Source organism: Pleurodeles waltl, chromosome 3_1 (assembly GCF_031143425.1).
Source record: "Pleurodeles waltl isolate 20211129_DDA chromosome 3_1, aPleWal1.hap1.20221129, whole genome shotgun sequence".
Taxonomy (NCBI): Eukaryota; Metazoa; Chordata; class Amphibia; order Caudata; family Salamandridae; genus Pleurodeles; species Pleurodeles waltl.
The window spans coordinates 283,422,379-283,446,860 of record NC_090440.1 but is presented as its reverse complement, the minus strand read 5'-3'; the positions used below and the strand labels follow the sequence as shown (position 1 = coordinate 283,446,860).

At 45.5% G+C, this 24,482-nt stretch overlaps 1 protein-coding gene across 1 annotated transcript in view; it reads left to right on the top strand.

Moving 5' to 3' along the window:
* Positions 1-24,482, top strand: part of CGNL1 (cingulin like 1) — a 485,508-nt gene that overhangs the window by 189,970 nt on the left and 271,056 nt on the right. Inside the window, exon 4 of the mRNA XM_069222401.1 lies at positions 8,361-8,466. Within this exon, the coding sequence (XP_069078502.1) occupies positions 8,361-8,466 (106 nt within the window). The remainder of the gene's footprint in view (positions 1-8,360; positions 8,467-24,482) is intronic.

The window sequence follows — 24,482 nt, the reverse complement described above, 5'->3', positions numbered from 1 at the left end:
TTACTCTGTCACAACGGTGACGGTATATCCAGTCAGCTGAAATTTAAATCCCATTCTATCCTATGGGATGTAGATTTCGGCAGACAGGATGTCCCTCACCGGTATGACGGAGTAACCCATGCTCTGACTTCTAAATCAGGCCCCATATATATCCAATTCAGGATAGGCTCTTTGCCACTCAAGTCATTTACCTTAAAATGGTCTTCACTATGAGTCCTGTCCGACTTGCCCGAGCTGTAAAAGACACAAAGAAAATATTGCCCATGTATTGTTTGTTTGCACGGCCTATATGCATCCAAGGCAGCCCTAGGTCAGGCCGGTTTGCCAAATGTTAGGCACAAGAAACCGCACTACGGTCATGACAATTTTACAATCTGATCCTAGACCCTTTTTATGCTTGTGCCATTGCAAAATGTCTAGGGTTGATGTGGTCTATAGGACGTAACGCCCTATCCGTTGGTTAAGCAATTTATACTGAACTGCATACTTTGCACACACTTAGTGGGGTAGCGTCTACCCACCTCTGCACTTTTGTTGTATTGAGATCTTCTTGTACCAACACATTGCTTATATGGATGTACTGCTAAGCATTTGACATCTCTACATAGTTTGATGGCAACACTGACTTTTCATGCTGCCAATCAGCAGGCCCCTGTTGTAGATGCAATATCGCTTTTAAGAGTATACTCTGCGTCATCTACATGTTGCGCCTATTTCAAGATTTCAAGGCAATTTTAATTGGGATATAGTGTAAAACTCATGCTAACAAAGTGAGGGTGGGTCTTAATATCGGCCTTCTAGGCCTGGATGTACAACTTAAGAACGTACTGGCCTTTGTATTGGCCACTTTGCATTTTTATTAATGTACACTTTGTGTCGTGTTTTATATGAATAGCAACAATAATTATGCTGCTGTGACCCCAAGGGCCTGCAATTGTTCTGACAATTATCTCCAGGTTGTGGTGGATCAGAATACATTTAATGTTTGTGGTACCCCACATGAAGTTTTGAGAAGTGGTAATACCTTAAGCCATTAATACAAATCCAGAAAAGTTATGGGGCCTATAATGACTCGGTAGATGGGTCTCTCAATGTATTACTACGTGCTGCAACCTAACTTATGGCCAACTGTGCCAAGGTGTACCAAAAGCTGCTAATCCTAAAGTTGTTTATATATTGTATCTTTTATGTTTTTTTTATGATAGTGTTTTTAAGGATGTGTTAATCTGACATTAACATAATTTGACTGACTGACTGCTTTATCAAAGTGACTAGATCTCAGGCTAGAGCCAGTGCTGCTGCAATAAATTTTAGCGCCTAATGCAAAGGGATGTTTTTTCTTCTCTCTCCTCTGGTAATAGATCCATTTTTGATGATACTGCGGGCACACTAAGCAACTGTCTAGAATTGCTTTCCCATAAAACAGGCCCAGATTGAAGGCCAAGGTTGACCTGCAACACTTGGATCTCATGACTAGTAGTGTGCAAAATTATCATACTTTGCTTCTGCATAATTATTCAGAATTTCATAAAATAATATGCAAATTTATGCTAAATTACATGACATGCAAAACTGCCATTTGGGACTATATTTTATCTCAAAATAAAAATAGACAGTAGGATTCCTTTTGCGCTTACAAATTGCGAGATACGACACAAGCACTGCACACAGCAGCCACTCACATTCTGGTCGTTGCTTTGTTTCTGTGTGCTTCTGACTTCGTATAGCAAGAGTAAATTAACAAAATGATGCACAGTTGCACCTGCCTAACAGACCATGCCCCCCCTTCCTGGTTGAAATGTGCACCTCAACGAAGCAATAGTGTTTATATGAGAGTAAGTTGGTTGACTTGCAGAGTAAAAGAAAACTGCAGTTAAACTGTTTTAAAACCATCCGACTGGGGGACGTGTCCAAGATGGCGGAGCGCTAAGACGTGTTTGTAAGCGCTCCGACGCATAGGCCAAGAAAAGTGCTTTGCGGCCCGTTAGGGGCAAGCCTGGAGGCTCCCCCCGTATCGTGAGGCCCCCCCGGGGGTCTAGTGCGGTTCGGCAGCGGTCGGATTCGGGCCGCGCCGCTCCCGCGGGAGAAGCTGCCTCCGGCCCTGGCCCTGGCCCTGGCCCTGGCCCTGGCCCTGGCCCTGGCCCTGGCCCTGGCCCTGGCCCTGGCCCTGGCCCTGGCCCTGGCCCTGGCCCTGGCCCTGGCCCTGGCCCTGGCCCTGGCCCTGGCCCTGGCCCTGGCCCTGGCCCTGGCCCTGGAGCGGCGCACTAGGCGGCCTGGGCCACGGGACGGCCCCTTCCCCGGCGGCCCTCCTGGACTTTCTTACATGGACTGGGGGGCCCAGGGGCTCATTCTGGGCCCCGGAGCAGCTGGTTTTCGCCGCAGGACCCGGCGCCTGATTACTTCGGCGCCCTGAGGAGAGGGGCGTTCCCGCACGCTCCATTGGACCGTGGGCTGCAGGTGGGGCCTCCTTGATCTGGCACCTCAGAGTGGGGCCCTGTGCAGTGTGGGGCCCCAGTGGAAGGTAGGGGCCCAGTTGCCTGACCTTTGAACTGCTTTACTCCACATTTAAATTCATTACAAGCGTGGTCCTGCATTTCATTGGGAGAAGGCGGCAGGAGCGGATATCTGCAGGTGGTGGCTGCTGTGGCTGGGCCTGGTCGTGGCATGTTCTGATCGGTCTCGGACAGAAACCCTGATGGCCCTACGGGATTGAACCGGCGAAGTGAGATCAGGCCGGCGCACCATGGCGACATCAAAAGCCAAACGTGAGCGCTCAGTGAGGGACATGCTGGCAGGGGCGCGCTCGACATCCGAGACTGCGGCGGAAGACTTACCTGAGACGAGGGCCTTGGAGGGTCGGGTGGAGACGGATCCAGAGGAGAGTTCTCCTGTTACGAAGGGCTTTCTGTCCTCCCTGTTTGAGTCGCTCCGGGGCGATATCCAAGAGCTGCGTAGGGACATCTCACGGGAAGTGAAGGAGCTACGAGGAGAGATTACCTCCTTGGGTGAACGTGTATCGCAGCTAGAGGACAGTGAGATCCCTTGCGGTGAAGAGGTTGCGGGCCTGCAACAGGAGGTAGTCCGCCTCCGAGAGCAGCAGGACCTCCTCCAGATGGCAGTAGAGGATTTGGAAAATCGCTCGAGGCGACAAAATATCTGTATTAGAGGGGCCCCAGTTGGGGCTGAAAAGGAGGACATTGGGGGCTACGTGGTGGATCTGTTTCGCTCCCTGCTTGGCACAGATGAACCGCAGGAGGTAGTCTTGGACCGGGTACATCGAGTTGGGCGCGCCAGGGGCCCTGGAGACTGTCCTCCAGACATTTTAGCCTGCCTCCACAATTTTGTCCTCAAAGAAAAGATTCTACAGCGGGCCCGCAGCCTCCAGACTGTACGCTTTCGTGGTCATGAACTTCAGCTATTCCATGACCTATCTATGCGGACTCTGCAGAGGCGGAGAGAATTCAGTCCGATTACAGATCATTTGAGAGAGCACAATGTGTCCTATTCTTGGGGCCATCCATTCCGCCTGGTCTTCCGCTGGGAGGGGCAGCTCCGACAGGTGAAATCCGTTTTGGAAGCTAGCCGTGTCCTGGGTCTGGAGGATGTTGCCCGGGAGGCGAGCGAGGGGGCGGCCCTGCCGGCCGGGGCCCCTCCCCGGTGGCGGAGAAAAGAGAAGAAAAGGAGGCTTCAGCGCCCGACAGCCTCAGAGCTGAGATCGGAGAGAGAAGCCGCTTTGAACAGTGTGGCCGCAGGAACCTCAACCTAGTGTGGACACCCGGGGGCGCTCGGGATTGTTATCGGCCGCATTGCTAACAATGTGCTGTCTGACGGAGAGAGTCGGGGTGGCGGGGGCAGTGAACCTGGTTACCCGACATGGTTGGATATATTGCCCCATTCAGATTGCACCACGTGAGGATGGACGACCGAGGACTTCTGTGTTTTATGCACCTGTTGTGCTTACTGGTTGTCTGTTGTTGGGTTTCCCTGCGATGCTGGCTCTTTGTAGAGACACCCTCAGGCCTGTGTTCTCTAGGGGGTCTAGGTATTAATATAGGGGGGTCCCCTGTTGTGCTCCTGCCTCTTCTGCTTTCTCTTTTTAGTATAGGCTATGACCATTAAATGTATAAGTTTAAATGTTAGGGCGCTCAATAACCCTACCAAGCGGCTAGCCATCTTATCAGCGTTAGAGAGATCCGGGAGCCATATATGTCTCTTGCAGGAGACGCACCTTGTTTTCAAAGATACCTATCGTATGCGCTCTATATGGTTCCACAGGCAGTTCTGGTCCTCGCTGCCATCCAAACATGCAGGGGTGGCGATACTTTTATCACGCTCATTTCCGGGGTAAGTTATATCAAGATTGCATGAGGTTCCAGGGAAGCTTCTGGCCATGAGGCTTAGACTAGGAGGGTTTTCCTTTACGATTGGTTCCTTATACGCACCTAATTCCCAGCAAGAAACCTTCCTAAGACAGTCTTTGACTCTGCTGCTCCAGTCTCCTGATGGTGCTATATTGCTGGGGGGCGATTTTAACCTGGTAATGGATGGGGACCTAGATTGCTCAGGCCATCGGTATGGGCAGACAGGATCTCTGTCGGATGCAGAGCGGCAGTGGTTGAGTGAATGTGGTCTGGTGGATGTGTGGAGGAGTGCACACCCCTCGCTGAGGGACTACTCTTTTTACTCAGCAGCAACCAAAACATACGCTAGGTTGGACCTTTTCCTGGCATCCCAGGAGCTCCTCCCCAGGGATAGAGATTCAGCGATTGAGTCGCGGGCCCTGTCAGATCATGCCCCGGTTACAGTTGAGATCCATGCGGACATGGAGAGGGTTAGTACACCGGTATGGAGATTTAGGGATTCGATGCTTCAGAATGGCGCGACGGTAGAGGCTATCCGAAGGGCAATAACAGATTATCTTAGCTTTAACGATGATGGGTCAATTAGCATTGAAATACTGTGGGAGGCACTGAAGGCAGTCTTGAGGGGAGAGGTGATGTTGCTCTCTTCTAGGGACAATAAGGCAAGGAGTTGACTCAGGGGGGACCTGGTGCAGCGAGTGAGGGTGTTAGAGCGTTCACATAAACACACCGGTGCTCCTAGAATATGGCGAGAGCTTGAGAAGGTGCAAAAGCAGCTGAGGAGGTTGGACTGGGACAGGGCAGAGTACGCGGTAGTCCGCCTTAAACAAAAATATTACGTGGGAAGTAACAAGTGCGGGAAGATACTGGCACATAGGTTGAGAGCGCAGTGTGCAGCGTCAATGATAAAAATGGTGCGACTCCCTTCTGGGACAGAAGCACGCACGAGCGACCAAATTGCGCAGGCTTTTGCAGAATTCTATCACAAGCTATACAGGGCTGAGGAGCCCGGTGCCTCAACTTCGGAATCTTTCTTAGAGGGCATAGCAATTACTCCTTTATCTGAAAGAGAGGCTACCGCGTTAGATCAACCTATAAGGGCAGAGGAGGTTATATCAGCGATCGCTCGGCTGCAGCCCGGGAAGTCACCTGGCCCGATGGTTTCTCTGCGTTTTTTTTTATAAATCCTTCTGCGCGGAACTTGTCCCCATTCTTGTGCGACTCTTTAATTCCTTTCGCCTAACGGGTGTTCTTACGCCTAGTATGTTAGACGCTACTATCGTGGTTATCCGGAAACCGGGAAAGGATCCTGAGGAATGCGCCTCATACAGACCGATCTCCCTCCTGAATATTGATGCCAAATTGTTCACTGGCATTTTGGCACACCGCCTCAACTATTATATGCCGGGGCTTGTCGATCCTGACCAAGCGGGATTTATTCCACATAGGCAGTGTAGCGATAATACCAAGCGATTGCTTCACCTCTTGGATAAAACCGAACGCTCCCGTAGGGCGGCGCTCTTCCTATCTATCGACGCTGAAAAGGCATTCGACAGGGTTCATTGGCCATACCTGTTCAAGGTGCTCGAACGCTTCGGACTTGGTACGGGCTTCATGGCGTGGATCCGTTGTATTTATCAGGCGCCTTGGGTGGCGGTTCGAGTTAATGGGACACTTTCTTTGCCGTTCGCCGTCCAAAGAGGAACCAGGCAGGGGTGTCTGCTTTCGCCCCTCCTGTTCGCGCTCTAAATGGAGCCTATGGCGCAGATGCTTCGGGACAACCCTCAGATCACGGGCGTGAAGTTTGGGGGTGATGAACATTTCATATCGCTATACGCGGACGATGTCATCCTTACTCTGGCGGAGCCGATGACCTCGCTACCAGCGCTAATAGGCGCTTTAGAGGAGTTTGGACGGGTCTCGGGGTTCCGAATGAACATGCTTAAATCGCAGGCTATGTGCAAGTTTATCAGTGTGGAACATGAAAGAGACTTGAGGGCACGATTCCACTTTACATGGACCTCTTCGGGGCTTCCATACTTGGGGAGCGAGCTGGGCTCTCCAGTCGCCCGCACAGCGACATTGAACTATGCGAAACTAACCCAGGAGGTGCAGCGGGATCTAGATACGTGGGGGAAACTTAAATTGTCCTGGTGGGCCAGGGTTGCGGCAGTGAAGATGACCACCCTACCTCATATACTTTATCTGTTCCAGGTGCTTCCACTAGCGCCCCCACCGCGAACGATAGCGACCCTCCAGGCGGCTATTCTACGATTTATATGGGAAGGGAAGGCGGCGCGGTTATCGCAGCAGGTCCTGTATCGCCCTAAGAGGGAGGGGGGGGTTAGCGGTTCCATGCCTCCTTCGATACTTCCAAGCAGCACAGTTGCGTTTCCTCTTGGAGTGGAGCCGACCGTCCTCTGAGAAGCATTGGTATTTTATGGATCAGGCAGTGGCTGGCTCTCACATATGGAAGGAACCCTGGCTCAAGCGTCGGCACAGGACGCAGGGCTTGTATATATCCCCGGTTACGGAGGTCTCGATGAGAGTGTGGGACCGGGTAGCTAGCAGGGTGGGTTTGACGACTTTCCCGTCCCCAATGACTCCCCTGGGAGCGAACCCCGATTTTGGTCCGGGCCTACAGACTGAAGCATTGCATCAGTGGTATGAGGGGGGTTGTAAAAGGGTGGGATATCTCTTCGATGAGCAAGGGGTTATCCCCTTTGATCAGCTGAGGGAACAATATGGCCTAACTTAGGCGGACAGGATGATGTACTACCAAATAAGATACTGGACCATGCTTCCAGCCAATAGGATGTTAATAGATAGACCGTTAACACTGTTTGAAAAGTAGATTCAAATGAAAAAGGGCTGTAAGCGCGTGGTTTCTGAGCTCTATGTCCTCTTGTGGGGGGAGGTCCGCCCACCCAAGACTAAGGGTCAATTGAGATGGGAGAAGGAACTGGGGAGGGAGCTCTCGGAGGATGAGTGGGAGAGTGTTTTTTTATAGGGCACACCACACAGCTTAGAACTCAGCAGGTACAGAGACAGCCTATAAAGTAGCCTCCTCCTGGTATTACACCCCAACTAGGATCCATGCTTGGGATCACGGCAAAACTAGTCTTTGCTGGAGGGGGCGCGGGGGAGGGGGCACGCTTGTGCATTTATCGTGGCATTGTCCCAAATTACACCGGTATTGGAAGGACATAATAGACACTGTGGACATGGCTTTTGACACTCAGATCCCTAGATTTCCCGCGTATACTCTGTTGGGCCTCCCCAATCCTCTCACCTTTCCCCTGCGATCATTGAAGGGACGGCAGATGGCTATAGCCTTGAATGCTGCAGTACAGCTGTTGCTATCTGTGTGGGGGACTGAGCAGATTCCGACGATAACCTCATGGCTGCACAGGCTCTGGTTTATCCTCGCTATGGAAAAGCTCACCCTGACTTCTCAGCAGCGGAGCTGGGACTTTAAAGAACTTTGGCAACCATTCTTACGTATTCTATCCGGGGAATTTTCAGAGCTGACATGTCCAATTTACTTGAGGGTCCTGAATTTGACTTGAGCGGGCGGAAGTGTATCTTCGAGGAGATTTATGTAGAGGACTAGATTTATATGGTAAAAGAGCCTGAGATTGTTCGATTATTGTACTGGCGGCCAGCAGTGAGGAAACATAGTTGTATTAGAAATGTAATCTTTTTTTTTTTTTTTTTTTTTCCATTGTTTTGCATGGAGTAAGCTAACAACGGGACTTTTGGCAATATTGTGATGTAATGCATATGCGATGTTCTATAATTGAAAACTTAATAAACAGATTTGATCCATGAAACCATCCGACTCTTTTCTTTTGCAATGAGACTTTGTACCGGTTTTCTGGCGAACCCTCATTACTTCACTTTCATAGATAGAATGATTTGTAATATGTCTTGATCATTAAAAAAAAAATGATGCTTATTGATTGTTTCAAACCTGATCTTTAATCGTGTTTTATTTAGGAGCACCGATAATGATGATGCTACAAAAAGGAAGGTGAATCTGGTTTTTGAAAAAATCCAGACCTTAAAATCTAGAGCTGCAGGGAGTGTGCAAGTAAATACTCAGGTTAGTGCACTTTTTCTTCAAATGTAACATTTGCATGTTTAAATCAGTAGTTTGTGCATGTTCCCCCTGGTAGCAGGATCTTGAAAATAGGGCATGTTAGGTTCATTAAGGTCTTATAAATTTTTTTGTTATTTGTGATGGCTGGGTTATGTAATAAGCAACCTTCTAAATGGGTACCGATACTGTGTCCACTGTAAAGTACCACTCGAGAAGTTTTAAAGATAGGTAATGCACTTTAGAAAACTGAGTTTTTAAAGCTTAGTATTAAGAGAGATCCTCACATTAAAGAAGTAAACCCTCTTCATGCAATTAAGATGAGTGCGTTGTTCGCAGTCCCATCAGTGCTTGACTCATATTGCAACAACATGTAATCGAAGCATTGCTTTGTAGCTTTTAGTTAGTTTTGGTACTTGCTGGGAACCATTATCTATTGCTCGGAATTGCCTGGATAAAGCCATAAAATAGCCTTGAGTTGAGATGATTAGGAGTAAAATACTTTCTTCAGTAACCTGGGGTTATGGCCCTTAAAGAGACTCAATATTATAATCTGCTTCTGTAGTCTGGCAATAATGCACTGTACTTGGTTGATAATTAAGTGACCTTTTCTCTGATATTTGGATGCAATCAGACCATTGATTCTGAACATATGAGTGCTAATCTGGAGGTCTGCAGCTGCTCCTCTTTCTATTTATTTTTGGCTATGGCCATTCATACTCATCCACTAAATGGGTCTCATATAGTTAAGACACCAGGGCCACATGTACAAACGTTTGGATTTGCAAGCTCCTAGTTGCAATCATATGTGAATCGCTATTAGAAAATCATGATTTCAAATGTTACAAACTCTATTGAGTTTCATTTTGATTCCCAGTGGGTCACAAATATACCTACCTCTTTAATATTTATGAGGCAGGTCTCACTTTGCGACCCAGTGGGAATCACAAAAATCACAGGGTTGGTGGCCTGCTGGGGTCAGCAGACCACCATGTCTGTTATCGCTTTTAAATAAAGCTATCTTTTTTTATAATGCAGCCTGTTTTGTTTAAAAGGAAAATGGGATGTGTTTAAAAAGAAAATGAAAAGTTTTCTTTTCATTTCTGAAGAGTAGGCAGTGGTCCTTGGGACCACTGCCTGCTCTTAAAAATTGCTTTTACAGACAATCACAGAGAGGAAGGAGTCCCTTCGGCACCGCTTCCTATTTGCAAATGGGTTACCACCAATTTGAAACTGGTGGCAACCTGGTAATGTTTTGCAACGACATTTCGGTCGCCCTAAACACTCCCTTCCTAATACCAAATCGCAATGCCGAATTGCAATTCGGTAACAGATTACTGAATCGCTTCTGCGAACCGAACCATTTGCGACCCCTAATGAGCTTTGAACATGTAGCCCTATGTTTTTTTGTAAATGTTTTTCTGTAAATATTTGTTTTTTCCATAGATTAATTAGGTGAACTGTAATTTCTTCTAAAACACCAATGCCAAAACTAATTGTGTTATGACTAAGGAAGTTTGATGCCAGTTCCTGTGCCATGTTTGATAGCTGCCTCCATTTTTCTGGGTCTGAAAGCAGACTTTGTTCAGGTCTATAAATAGAATATCCCTGGACAAATACAACCTTTTTGTGCAGTCGAGATAAAGTGAACAATGATTTATTTGGTTGGCACATCCGACCAGGCCAAAACTTTGTTTTTGTAGTTCTCTTCAAATAGATTGACACATGTTAATAATTATTTGTCTTATCGTTGATGCATGCCCTGATCCATCCATCTGCAATCTGTTGCATTTCCTCTTTATCCATGACTCATTACACCTCCTCAGGTGGTCCTGGCATATTGTCCAACAATTTGAACTACTGGGTTTTGGGGAGTTAACTAATGACAACGTAAGCTCAATAGATAAGTTCCATGTAATTAAACATGTCTAATTCATACAGTATAAAAATAACTAGATAGGGGTCATATTAAAGACATGTTGTCTTAATCAGAAATATATTGAGAAACAAATTTATTAGTCCTTCAAAGTATCACAATCCTCAAACGTCCAACCCACTAGAAACAGAAGATTCATGGAAAACGAGAGTCCACTCTATACCAAACAGCAACCTGATGCTCTGGCAAAAGCCACATCTGTAGCAGCCTAATCCTCCAGTGAATCCTGCAAAGGCTGACACATGTTTCACAGCCATCCTGCTGCTTCTTCAGGGCTGCAGGAATAACAATGACATCTTAAGCATCACAACCTACGATAAAAGTGTAGGAGGCTGGCCTGGCTTGTAGTGAGTACCAAGGGGTACTTACACCTTGTACCAGGTCCAGGTATCCCTTATTAGTGTAGAGGGGTGTCTAGCAGCTTAGGCTGATAGAAAATGGTAGCTTAGCAGAGCAGCTTAGGCTGAACTAGGAGACGAGTGAAGCTCCTACAGTACCACTAGTGTCATATGCACAATATCATAAGAAAACACAATACACAGATATACTAAAAATAAAAGTACTTTATTTTTATGACAATATGCCAAGGTATCTCAGTGAGTACCCTCAGTATGAGGATAGCAAATATACACAAGATATATGTACACAATACCAAAATATGCAGTAATAGCAATAGAAAACAGTGCAAGCAATGTATAGTCACAATAGAATGCAATGAGAGCACATAGGGATAGGGGCAACACAAACCATATACTCTAGAAGTGGATTGCGAACCACGAATGGACCCCAAACCTATGTGAGCTCATAGAGGGTCGCTGGGACTGTAAGAAAACAGTGAGGGTTAGAAAAATAGCCCACCCCAAGACCCTGCAAAGTGCACCTAAGATCCCCAGAGAGCACAGAAGTCGTGATAGGGGAATTCTGCAAGAAAGACCAACAACAGCAATGCACCAGCGATGGATTTCCTGACGAGAGTACCTGTGGAACAAGGGGACCAAGTCCAAGAGTCACGATCAAGTCGAGAGTGGGCAGATGCCCAGGAAATGCCAGCTGTGGGTGCAAAGAAGCTGCCACCGGATGGTAGAAGCTGTGGATTCTGCAAGAACGACAAGGGCTAGAAACTTCCCCTTTGGAGGATGGATGTCCCACGTCGTGAAGAGTCATGCAGACGTGTTTCCGTGCAGAAAGACCGCAAACAAGCCTTGCTAGCTGCAAGGGTCGCTGTTAGGGTTTTTGGATGCTGCTGTGGCCCAGGAGGGACCAGGATGTCGCCAATTGCGTGAGGAGACAGAGGGGGCATCCAGCAAGACAAAGAGCCCACTCAGAAGCAAGCAGCACCCGCAGAAGTGCCGGAAGAGGCACTACGAAGTGGAGTGAACCGGAGCTCACCCGAAGTCACAAAGGAAGGTCCCACGACGCCGGAGGACAACTCAGGAGGTCGTGCACTACAGGTTAGAGTGCCGGGGACCCAGGCTTGGCTGTGCACAAAGGAAATCCTGGAAGAGTGCACAGGAGCCGGAGCAGCTGCAAAACACGCGGTTCCCAGCAATGCAGTCTAGCGTGGGGAGGCAAGGACTTACCTCCACCAAACTTGGACTGAAGAGTCACTGGACTGTGGGAGTCACTTGGACAGAATTGCTGAGTTCAAGGGACCTCGTCGTCGTGCTGAGAGGAGACCCAGAGGACCGGTGAAGCAGTTCTTTGGTGCCTGCGGTTGCAGGGGGAAGATTCCGTCGACCCACGGGAGATTTCTTAGGAGCTTCTAGTGCAGAGAGGAGGCAGACTACCCCCACAGCATGCACCACCAGGAAAACAGTCGAGAAGGCGGCAGGATCAGCGTTACAAGGTCGCAGTAGTCGTCTTTGCTACTTTGTTGCAGTTTTGCAGGCTTCCAGCGCGGTCAGCAGTCGATTCCTTGGCAGAAGTTGAAGAGAGAGATGCAGAGGAACTCTGATGAGCTCTTGCATTCGTTATCTAAAGAATTCCCCAAAGCAGAAACCCTAAATAGCCAGAAAAGGAGGTTTGGCTACTTAGGAGAGAGGATAGGCTAGCAACACCTGGAGGAGCCTATCAGAAGGAGTCTCTGACGTCACCTGCTGGCCCTGGCCACTCAGAGCAGTCCAGTGTGCCAGCAGCACCTTTGTTTCCAAGATGGCAGAGGTCTGGAGCACACTGGAGGAGCTCTGGGCACCTCCCAGGGGAGGTGCAGGTCAGGGGAGTGGTCACTCCCCTTTCCTTTGTCCAGTTTCGCGCCAGAGCAGGGCTGGGGGATCCCTGAACCGGTGTAGACTGGCTTATGCAGAAATGGGCACCATATGTGCCCATGAAAGCATTTCCAGAGGCTGGGGGAGGCTACTTCTCCCCAGCCCTAACACCTTTTTCCAAAGGGAGAGGGTGTAACACCCTCTCTCTGAGGAGGTCCTTTGTTCTGCCTTCCTGGGCCAAGCCTGGCTGGACCCCAGGAGGGCAGAAGCCTGTCTGAGGGGTTGGCAGCAGCAGCAGCTGCAGTGAAACCCCAGGAAAGGCAGTTTGGCAGTACCCGGGTCTGTGCTAGAGACCCGGGGAATCATGGAATTGTCTCCCCAATACCAGGATGGCATTGGGGGGGGCAATTCCATGATTTTAGACATGTTACATGGCCATGTTCGGAGTTACCATGGTGAAGCTACACATAGGTAGTGACCTATGTGTAGTGCACGCGTGTAATGGTGTCCCCGCACTCACAAAGTCTGGGGAATTTGCCCTGAACAATGTGGGGGCACCTTGGCTAGTGCCAGGGTGCCCACACACTAAGTAACTTAGCACCCAACCTTTACCAGGTAAAGGTTAGACATATAGGTGACTTATAAGTTACTTAAGTGCAGTGGTAAATGGCTGTGAAATAACGTGGACGTTATTTCACTCAGGCTGCAGTGGCAGGCCTGTGTAAGAATTGTCAGAGCTCCCTATGGGTGGCAAAAGAAATGCTGCAGCCCATAGGGATCTCCTGGAACCCCAATACCCTGGGTACCTCAGTACCATATACTAGGGAATTATAAGGGTGTTCCAGTATGCCAATGTAAATTGGTGAAATTGGTCACTAGCCTGTTAGTGACAATTTGGAAAGAAATGAGAGAGCATAACCACTGAGGTTCTGATTAGCAGAGCCTCAGTGAGACAGTTAGTCATAACACAGGTAACACATACAGGGCACACTTATGAGCACTGGGGCCCTGGCTGTCAGGGTCCCAGTGACACATACAACTAAAACAATACATATACAGTGAAATATGGGGGTAACATGCCAGGCAAGATGGTACTTTCCTACAAAAAGTAAACATGAAACACCACCATTCTTGATGGCATTTCATGTTCTGTATGAAACGCAGTAACAACCTCATGAATTTCACAAAATCACCTTGAAAATTGCATGAACAAAATTATTAATTGTATTAAACGTTAGATTAGCCAGCATCTAGAATTATTGGACATGTAATGTTACGCCAGAATAAAAAAATGATATATCCGATTTCATAATCATAAGAATGGTTTATATGAATCCTAATGGAGTTCAGAGATACAAAACATGATACCCAGAACAAATAATAATCTAAGGAAGCACACCTCAAAGGAATTATTCAATAAACCCAAATGAACATGCAAAATTAATCTGTGTGTGTGTGTGTGTGTGTGTGTGTGTATATATATATATATATATATATATATATATATATATATATATATGTTCGATGGCATGTGTAGCTGCAGATACACATGCTTTGCAAATCCCGCCATGTAGTGTTGGGCTCGGAGTGTTACAAGTTGTTTTTCTTCGAAGAAGTCTTTTCGAGTCACGAGATCGAGGGACTCCTCCCATTCCGGCTCCATTGTGCATGGGCGTCGACTCTATCTTAGATTGGTTTTTTTTCCGCCATCGGGTTAGGACGTGTTCCTTTTCGCTCCGTGTTTCGGTTTGGAAAGTTAGTTAGAATCTCGGAAAAATCGTCGGTATTGTTTGCGTTCGGCATCGGGTTAGTTAGTACAGATCGACACTGACTTTTGGAGAGCTCCGGTGGCCCTTCGGGGTTTTTTCGATCCACCGTCGGGGCCTGGTCGGCCCTCCACGTGTCTCTTCAAGGCTGATGGAACGGACCCCATTCCGATTCTGCCCAAAATGTCACAACAAGTATCTGTATACAGATCAGCATCTGGTCTGTAACTTGTGTTTGTCTCCAGAACACAGAGAAGATACTTGTGAAGCCTGTCGGGCGTTTCGGTCGAGGAAAACATTAAGAGACCGAAGAGCGAGAAGACTGCAAATGGCGTCGGCGCCGACAGGACAAAGGGCACGCTTGTGTCGAAGTCATCCGACTCCGGTCGAGATACCGGCACACAGCAATCTCGAACCCGAGACAGCGGCTCCGAGCAAGTTCGGCACCGAGACAGCGGCACCGAAATGGGTCGGCACCGAGAGATCACAACGCCGAAAACAAAGAAAGTGTTGTCGGAGCCGAAAAAGGCTACCGAAAAGGTTTCCATTACGAAACATCCAGCCTCTGAACCGAAATCAGGTTCCTACACAGAGGAACAGGGATTGTCCTCCCAAATGCAAGGACATAAGTTCAGACAAGATCTAGAATCAATAGAGCCAGACTACACACAAAAGGGGCTCCACATTTAAAAGGACACAGGGAAGATAAGCACTCTTCCCCCAATTAAAATGAAAAGAAAACTTGCCTTTCAGGAAAAGGACAAGCAGCCACAGGCAAAGGTGGCAAGACAAACCACTCCGCCACCATCTCCACCACCATCAATGCACACATCACCGGTAGTCACTCCACCACTAATGCAATCCCCAACTCATACTGCAATGAGTCAGGATGATCCCGACGCATGGGACCTTTACTATGCGCCGGTATCGGATAACAGCCCGGACTGTTACCCAGCGAGACCGTCGCCACCTGAAGACAGTACATCCTACACGCAGGTGGTCTCAAGAGCAGCGGCTTTTCATAATGTCACCTTGCATTCAGAACCAATAGAGGATGACTTTTTGTTTAATACACTATCCTCCACTCATAGCCAATACCAGAGGTTACCTATGCTACCTGGAATTCTAAAACACTCCAAACAGGTGTTTCAGGAACCGGTGAAGGGCAGGGCCATAATTCCAAGGGTGGATAAAAAATACAAGCCACCGCCCACAGACCCTGTGTATATCACGCAGCAATTAACACCAGACTCTGTGGTAGTAGGGGCAGCTCGCAAAAGAGCAAACTCTCACACCTCGGGAGACGCACCACCTCCAGACAAGGAGAGTCGCAAATTCGACGCTGCGGGTAAAAGGGTTGCAGCACAAGCAGCAAACCAATGGCGCATTGCCAATTCACAAGCACTTCTGGCAAGATATGATAGGGCTCATTGGGACGAAATGCAACATCTCATAGAACACTTACCCAAAGAGTTCCAAAAAAGGGCACAACAAGTGGTGGAGGAAGGACAAAGTATCTCAAACAATCAGATACGGTCAGCAATGGACGCAGCAGATACAGCTGCAAGGACAGTAAATACTGCAGTAACAATAAGGAGACACGCATGGCTGCGTACGTCAGGATTCAAGCCGGAAATACAAAAAGCTGTGCTGAATATGCCTTTTAATGGACAGCAGTTGTTTGGGCCGGAGGTGGACACTGCTATCGAAAAACTTAAAAAAGACACTGATACAGCCAAAGCCATGGGCGCACTCTACTCCCCACAGAGCAGAGGCACATTTCGCAAAACACAGTTCAGAGGGGGGTTTAGAGGACAAGCTACAGAACCCACAACCTCTCAAACTAGGCCCACTTATCAAAGCCAATATCAGCGGGGAGGTTTTCGGGGGCAATATAGAGGGGGACAATTCCAAAAGAATAGGGGGAAGTTCCAGAGCCCTAAAACTCCTCAAAACAAACAGTGACTTCCAAGTCACAAATCCCCAACACATAACACCTGTGGGGGGGGAGACTAAGCAATGTTTACAAACATTAGGAGGAGATAACAACAGACACTTGGGTACTTGCAATTATCCAGCATGGTTATTGCATAGAATTTCTCAGATTCCCTCCAAACGTCCCACCAAAAACTCACAATATGTCAAAACAACACATGGATCTTCTAGGACTAGAAATCCAGGCATTGCTACAAAAAGGAGCAATAGAATTAGTACCAATTCAACAAAAAGGAACAGGAGTTTACTCTCTGTACTTTCTCATACCCAAAAAGGACAAAACACTGAGACCATTATTAGATCTCAGAACGTTAAATACCTACATCAGATCAGATCACTTTCACATGGTGACATTACAAGACGTAATCCCATTGCTCAAACAACAAGACTACATGACAACACTAGACCTAAAGGATGCATACTTCCATATACCGATACATCCTTCGCACAGAAAGTACCTAAGGTTTGTATTCCAAGGGGTACATTACCAATTCAAAGTGTTGCCATTCGGGATAACAACTGCGCCAAGAGTTTTTACAAAATGCCTGGCAGTAGTAGCTGCGCATATCCGAGGACAGCAAATACACGTGTTCCCGTACCTAGACGATTGGTTAATCAAAACCAACACGCAAGAACGGTGTTCACAACACACAAAGTATGTCATAGAAACCCTCCACAAACTAGGTTTCTCACTCAATTACGCAAAGTCACACCTTCAGCCGTGTCAAACACAGCAATACTTAGGGGCAACAATCAACACAACAAAAGGGGTTGCCACTCCAAGTCCACAAAGAGTACAAGCATTTCACAATGTAATACAAGCCATGTATCCAAAACAAAAAATACAAGTCAAAATGGTGATGAAACTACTAGGCAGGATGTCCTCATGCATAGCCATTGTCCCAAACGCCAGATTGAACATACGGCCCTTACAACAGTGCCTAGCATCACAATGGTCACAGGCACAGGGTCAAATTCTAGATCTAGTGTTGATAGACCGCCAAACATACACCTCGCTTCTATGGTGGAACAATATAAATTTAAACCAAGGGCGGCCTTTCCAAGACCCAGTGCCTCAATACGTAATAACTACAGATGCATCCATGATAGGGTGGGGAGCACACCTCAATCAACACAGCATACAAGGACAATGGGACACTCAGCAAAGACAGTTTCACATAAATCACTTAGAACTACTGGCAGTATTTCTAGTGTTGAAAGCATTCCAACCCATAATAAGCCACAAACACATCCTTGTCAAAACAGACAACATGACAACGATGTATTATCTCAACAAACAAGGAGGAACACACTCAACACAGTTGTGTCTCCTGGCACAGAGAATATGGCATTGGGCGATTCACAACCACATTCGCCTAATAGCACAGTTTATTCCAGAAATTCAAAATCAGTTAGCAGACAATCTCTCTCGGGATCACCAACAGATCCACGAATGGGAGATTCACCCCCAAATACTAAACACTTACTTCCAAAGATGGGGAACACCACAAATAGACCTATTTGCAACAAAAGAAAACGCAAAATGCCAAAACTTTGCATCCAGATACCCACAGGATCAGTCTCAGGGCAATGCGTTATGGATGAGTTGGTCAGGGATATTTGCATACGCTTTTCCCCCTCTCCCACTCCTTCCATATCTGGTAAACAAATTGAGTCAAAACAAACTCAAACTCATACTAATAGCACCAACTTGGGCAAGACAACCTTGGTACACAACACTACTAGACCTCTCAGTAGTGCCTCATGTGAAACTACCAAACAAACCAGATCTGTTAACTCAATACAAACAACAGATCAGACACCCAAATCCAGCATCGCTGAATCTAGCAATTTGGCTCCTGAAATCTTAGAATTCGGACACTTACACAGGAATGTATGGAGGTCATAAAACAAGCTAGGAAACCAACCACTAGACATTGCTATGCAAATAAGTGGAAAAGATTTGTTTATTATTGTCATAATAATCAAATCCAGCCATTACACGCATCTGCTAAAGACATTGTAAGCTACTTACTACATTTGCAAAAGTCAAAGCTAGCTTTTTCATCCATTAAAATACATCTTACCGCAAATTCAGCTTATCTGCAAATTACACACTCAAAATCATTATTTAGGATACCAGTCATAAAAGCGTTTATGGAAGGCCTAAAGAGAATTATACCACAGAGAACACCACCAGTTCCTTCGTGGAACCTCAACATTGTCTTAACTCGACTTATGGGTCCACCTTTTGAACCTATGCACTCATGTGAAATACAATACTTAACATGGAAAGTTGCATTCCTAGTTGCTATCACATCTCTAAGAAGAGTAAGTGAGATACAAGCATTTACCATACAAGAACCATTTATTCAAATACACAAGCATAAAGTAGTCTTACGAACAAATCCTAAATTCTTACCAAAAGTCAAATCACCGTTCCACTTGAATCAAACAGTAGAACTACCAGTGTTCTTCCCAGAGCCAGATTCCGTAGCTGAAAGAGCACTACATACATTAGACATCAAAGGAGCGTTAATGTACTACATTGACAGAACAAAACCAATTAGGAAAACAAAACAATTATTTGTTGCTTTCCAAAAACCTCATACAGGAAATCCAATTTCAAAACAAAGCATTGCTAGATGGATAGTTAAGTGCATTCAAACTTGCTATCTCAAAGCAAAAAGACAACTGCCTATCACACCAAAGGCACACTCAACTAGAAAGAAGGGTGCTACCATGGCCCTTCTAGGAAATATTCCAATGACTGAAATATGTAAGGCAGCCACATGGTCTACCCCTCATACATTTACCAAACACTACTGCGTGGATGTGTTAACAGCACAACAGGCCACAGTAGGCCAAGCAGTACTAAGAACATTGTTTCAAACAACTTTAACTCCTACAGGCTAAACCACCGCTTTTGGGGAGATAACTGCTTACTAGTCTATGCAAAGCATGTGTATCTGCAGCTAAACATGCCATCGAACGGAAAATGTCACTTACCCAGTGTACACCTGTTCGTGGCATGATTCGCTGCAGATTCACATGCGCCCACCCGCCTCCCCGGGAGCCTGTAGCCGTTTTGAAGTTGATCTTAAACATTTGTAAATATATTACTTTTAAACTACATTATGTACATACATATTCACTCCATTGCATGGGCACTATTACTATAATACACAACTCCTACCTCACCCTCTGCGGGGAAAACAATCTAAGATGGAGTCGACGCCCATGCGCAATGGAGCCGAAATGGGAGGAGTCCCTCGATCTCGTGACTCGAAAAGACTTATTCGAAGAAAAACAACTTGTAACACTCCGAGCCCAACACTAGATGGCGGGATGTGCAAAGCATGTGAATCTGCAGCGACTCATGCCACGAACAGATGTACACTGGGTAAGTGACATTTTCTATATATATATATACTTTTTGAGCATATAGCTAATTTCACCTGAATGGAAAGACTTTCATTCATACAAAAAAAAGAAAATCAAAAAACTGTTCACAGAGCCAGCACATGGTATCCGAAAAGGGAGTTAATTCTAAAAATAGGCTCAAAAAGGTCCATATGCAACTCACGCAATGCTGCATCAGACTGAGTGGTTGCATCAGTCTTAATATATAACCAAGCCAAGACCAGTAGAAATTAGATGAACTAGAAATAATGGGTTGCACCTGTTACACCTAACTAAATGGTAAAATCCCTCCTAATATTTAATTATTCCTAGATCAACAGGAGTCAGATAAACTGGAAATATTAAAAATGCAACAACTTCCTCTTACCCCAAGATAATCATCAGTCTCCTGTAAGAAAGAACACTGTACTGTTTCCCACTGGAGATTCAAGTTCACCGAATCAACAATGGCAGTTCACATGCCACTACAGGAAAACTTATTATTGATGGTGATATGAAATCAAATTGCTTAACCTCAAAATCCAAAAACTGAAAACCAGAAACAAAAATAACTTAGAAATGATTTACAACATACGGTAAGCATCAAGTTCAAACAGTACCAATAATCATGACTATAAATTATCAAACTATCTTACTCAATATTACTCTAAGTAAGTTCCTTAACCTCAGATCAATGGCGTGCATCAGAAATTCATTATAATGTCTCAAATGCACCACATATTCACTAGAACACCTCTTGTCACAGCTATGAAGCAAAAGATGATAAATAAACAATAATTTAGGTCTGCCCCACCATCACAATGTGCTGTCACACCACAACATCCCCTACATGTACTCTTACTATCAACTGTCATGTCTCTCAAAACCAAGCGAAAGGAGTCCAAACCCTACTGAAATGATCCTCCCCTTGAAATACTCAACCTTCTCCTCTGCATCTGATTTCATTTCCAACTTGAATAGCTAACTTTTTTAAATCTATCCAATAGTCTACAAGAAGCCCATTTCACAAAGCCCAATTAGCAAAACCAACTGGAGTTCCTTTTCTTCGGGGCTAATGTTTTTAGAGCGAAATGAAAACCACAGTGACATTTGGGTCGAATAACGCATTAGAACTGTTTAAAGGCAAACCATTCATTACAACCCATACCACTCCTAAATGAATTAAACAAATTAAATGCAAAATAACAAAAATGCAAGCTCTTGAACACTACAGATTCAAACTCCCCTATGCATGTCATTTGTGCGCACTAGTAAGCAACCCTTTACACTAATTCCTAGATGACCCAATGCCACAGCTGAGGCCCAATATACTAGATATTACCAAAATATTACATATAAACCTAGAATTGTTTGCCTTGACAAGAGATTGGACCAAACAGACAGATAGTTAAAAATATTAAAACCCAAAGAAGTGAGCCAACGTGCAGATTAGAAAGATTTATAATCAACGTTCCATGGGATATAATAAATAAATACAATCAAGTGATCATCAAGACAGTCAATTACAATGTAGTGTGCATTTCTTGATCAATATTCATATAAAACCGTACAGTATGTAGCACATCTATCCATCTTGTCTCCTTACAATGTAAACATTGTTGTATCCTGTCTCTACCATCTCTTGTGTTTGGATAAATGCTCACTGCCTAGTAGTGAAATCTCACTCGTATCGTTATGCTGATGTTTATCCAAAAAGTGCAATGCAATTGGGGATCTCCTATCTCCATTGAAAGTGGCATTAAGGTGTTCTTTGCATCTCGCTTTAATTGGCCTTATAGTAGAGCTAACGTATTGTAGTGAGTAGACACGTCACAATATAAACACTAAAATGTATATTAAAATTGATGAAATCATTGATCTTAAACACTTTAGTGCGATCATAGTTAGTAAAAGAAACAGTTCTGTATTTAACATATTTGCAACAAACACAGTTGTTGCATTTATAACCATCACCTGTTCTATTTGCAAACCAATGGAAGTTTTTCTCTGTGCAAATCTATGTGTGTCACTCAGGCTTAGAATGTCTTTCAAGTACACTGTTCCAAAGGAAAACAAAGGGAACCTACAAGTTTAGGAGCAAGAGCCCTCACACATCCGTTCGGATGTCATGCTTCATCATCGAGGATGCTCCTCGTCAGACCAGCGCTGCAATGTCTGACGGGCTCCCCATGAGGGGGCTCTTTGCCGGAGATCTTTTTTGGTGACTGCCGTAGTAGAATGTCTAAGGTAGAGCCTAAGGGCAGACACTAATCAAGCAGGAGAGAGAATATTAAAATTGGTTCTAAACCTCAACAAAGGTACCATTTAATTTTTCAAAAAACAAGAGGATTTAGACTAAGATTAAAAACAACGTGAAAGTGATAATATGACAGGTAATGCTCAACCACTTTCTATTAATGAGTGAGGGCAAGGAAGATATCACATCGCCTCTAAACACAGGTCAACATGTTTCGCGTCTGGGGGTCCAAACGGATCCAATGACGCTTCATCAGGGCCAACGAAAACAAAACTAAAACTTCTCCTGAAGCACAATAAATATAGACACTGATAGGTCTATCTGTGGACAAAAAAGTTCAAATAGTCACTTACATTCAAGTATACTGTCCGTCCGGTCAACTAAACAAAAAGGTTGCCCATCCCCCAACTATAGGATTAGGCTCCTTGGGAAGGTACAAGCCTAGGACTGTTGCTGAACGTGTGCAGCGGTCCGCTTGTCTGGAACCTACCCCGGTCTCTTCCCGAATAGCCTAATCCTATAGACAGTACACTGGACCATTAATCTCTCTGTCCCTCTTTGTTGATGTTGATTAGAATGTCTTTCAACATATTAGCTTTTTTTTAAATAATGACTGGATAATTGGAAATGAAATCACCCAAATCCTTATCCATTTTCAATACTGCCAATTTTATGCAATATGTTACATATCCTCTGATACTCAACACAAACTTATGTGATGAATCTAACCCGGCCAGTCTTAGAATGAGTTTTTTTTTCTTCTTATATTTGTCTTGTAGTAGGACTGAACAGTTAACAGTACGAGCCTTAGACAATGCCTTAGAATTGTAGCTGGATAACACCATTCAATGACTCTTGCAGTAGTCTCAAGTTCCTGTTTGTGATATTCCACCAATTCACTACACTTAGGTTTGTCTCAATAATTCCAAATGTGGGATATTGATCTTCTGTTTAGAAGGGTGGCCAGATTCAAAACGTACAATAATAACAATAGTAATGATGATGATAATAATAATACTGCGACTTATAAAGTGCATGGCTACTTCGGACTCAGTGTTCCAGTGCTGAAATCCAATTTCCGGAGGTCAAGGGCACATCTAGTGTATCCTAAAATCAGCCTGAGCTAAATAGCCAGGTTTTCATTTTTTTTGCGAGAGGGATTCCAGCAGGGCCTGCTGAATCTGGAGGGGCAGGGAGTTCCACAGTTTTGATGCTAAATAACGAAATGCGTAGCCGGCGATACGTACTCTGTTTACTTTAGTAATGATGGCAAGCAGAGCCTCAGCAGATCTAAGATGGCTTGATGAATGGATGCAGATAGTGAGGAATTGTGTTAGCAAAAGCCCTGTAAAAGAAGCACAAGGCTTTGAAGATGAGTCTCTATTTCAGAGGCAGCAGTGCAGCTTGGAGAGTGCAGCACCCATAGGACCCCTTCTGGGAAGATCCAACAGAAGGTGGGCTGCCACGTTTTGCACTCGCTGAAGCCTCTTCAGATAGGTTTTAGACAACTCTAGGTAAAGGATGTTACAGTATTCCAGCCTGGACAAAATCAGTTCCTGGACATCTGTGTTTTTTGCAGACTCTGGTAGAAAGCAAAAGATTTTTTAAGGACCTTTAAGACCCCAAATCCGTTCCCTACCAGAGCTGTGATTTGGCAGTCAAAAGTAAGCTTCTTGTCAAATCAGATGCCTAGGTTTTTAACCCTGGGCTTTGGGGTGGGTGAAGGCCCAAGGGATTTTGGCCACCATACGGTGGACCAGATGGATGGATGGTTGCTCAGGATGAGAATCTCAATTTTCCCTGCGTTCAACTTTAGACATTTGAAATCCATCCACTCGGTGACCTCTATGAGGCAAGATCTCAAAGAGGTAGCCATGATGACAGAGTTCTGTGATAGGGTGATAATAAGCTGTGTATCATCTGCATACATGATGATGTTAAAACCATGATGCTCAATGACTTGTGGCAAAAACTTAGGGCCTTCTTGGTGTAAACCCTTGTGTACCCAGCAAAGAGCTTTGCTTTCTGAACTGGTACAAGGAAATGGCCAGGATTTGAGGGCCACCAAGACTGATTTGAAAGAGAGGTGTTGTTTCCAAACAACAGCACCTCAGTCTTACTTGAATTAAGTTTTCTTGCATCCAGAGTGCAATGCTGTTCATACAAGAGCTGAACTTAAAAGCAGCTCTCTTAGGAGCAGAGGAAACTGACACCACTGAATGTGTCTTCGGCATACAAGCACACCAAAGAACCATAGGAGCTAATAAGTTGAATGAGTGTTGAAATGTAAGCATTAAAAGGGTGGGACTTAGTGAGGATCCTTGGAAGACCCCACATGGAAGCCTGAAAGGAGAGGAGGAATATTCCCCCGGGTCACTACTTATTCTCTGTCGGACAATAAAGTTTTAATCAGGTTTAGAGCAATACCTTTTGTACCTATGTCATTTAGTCATTTGACATGG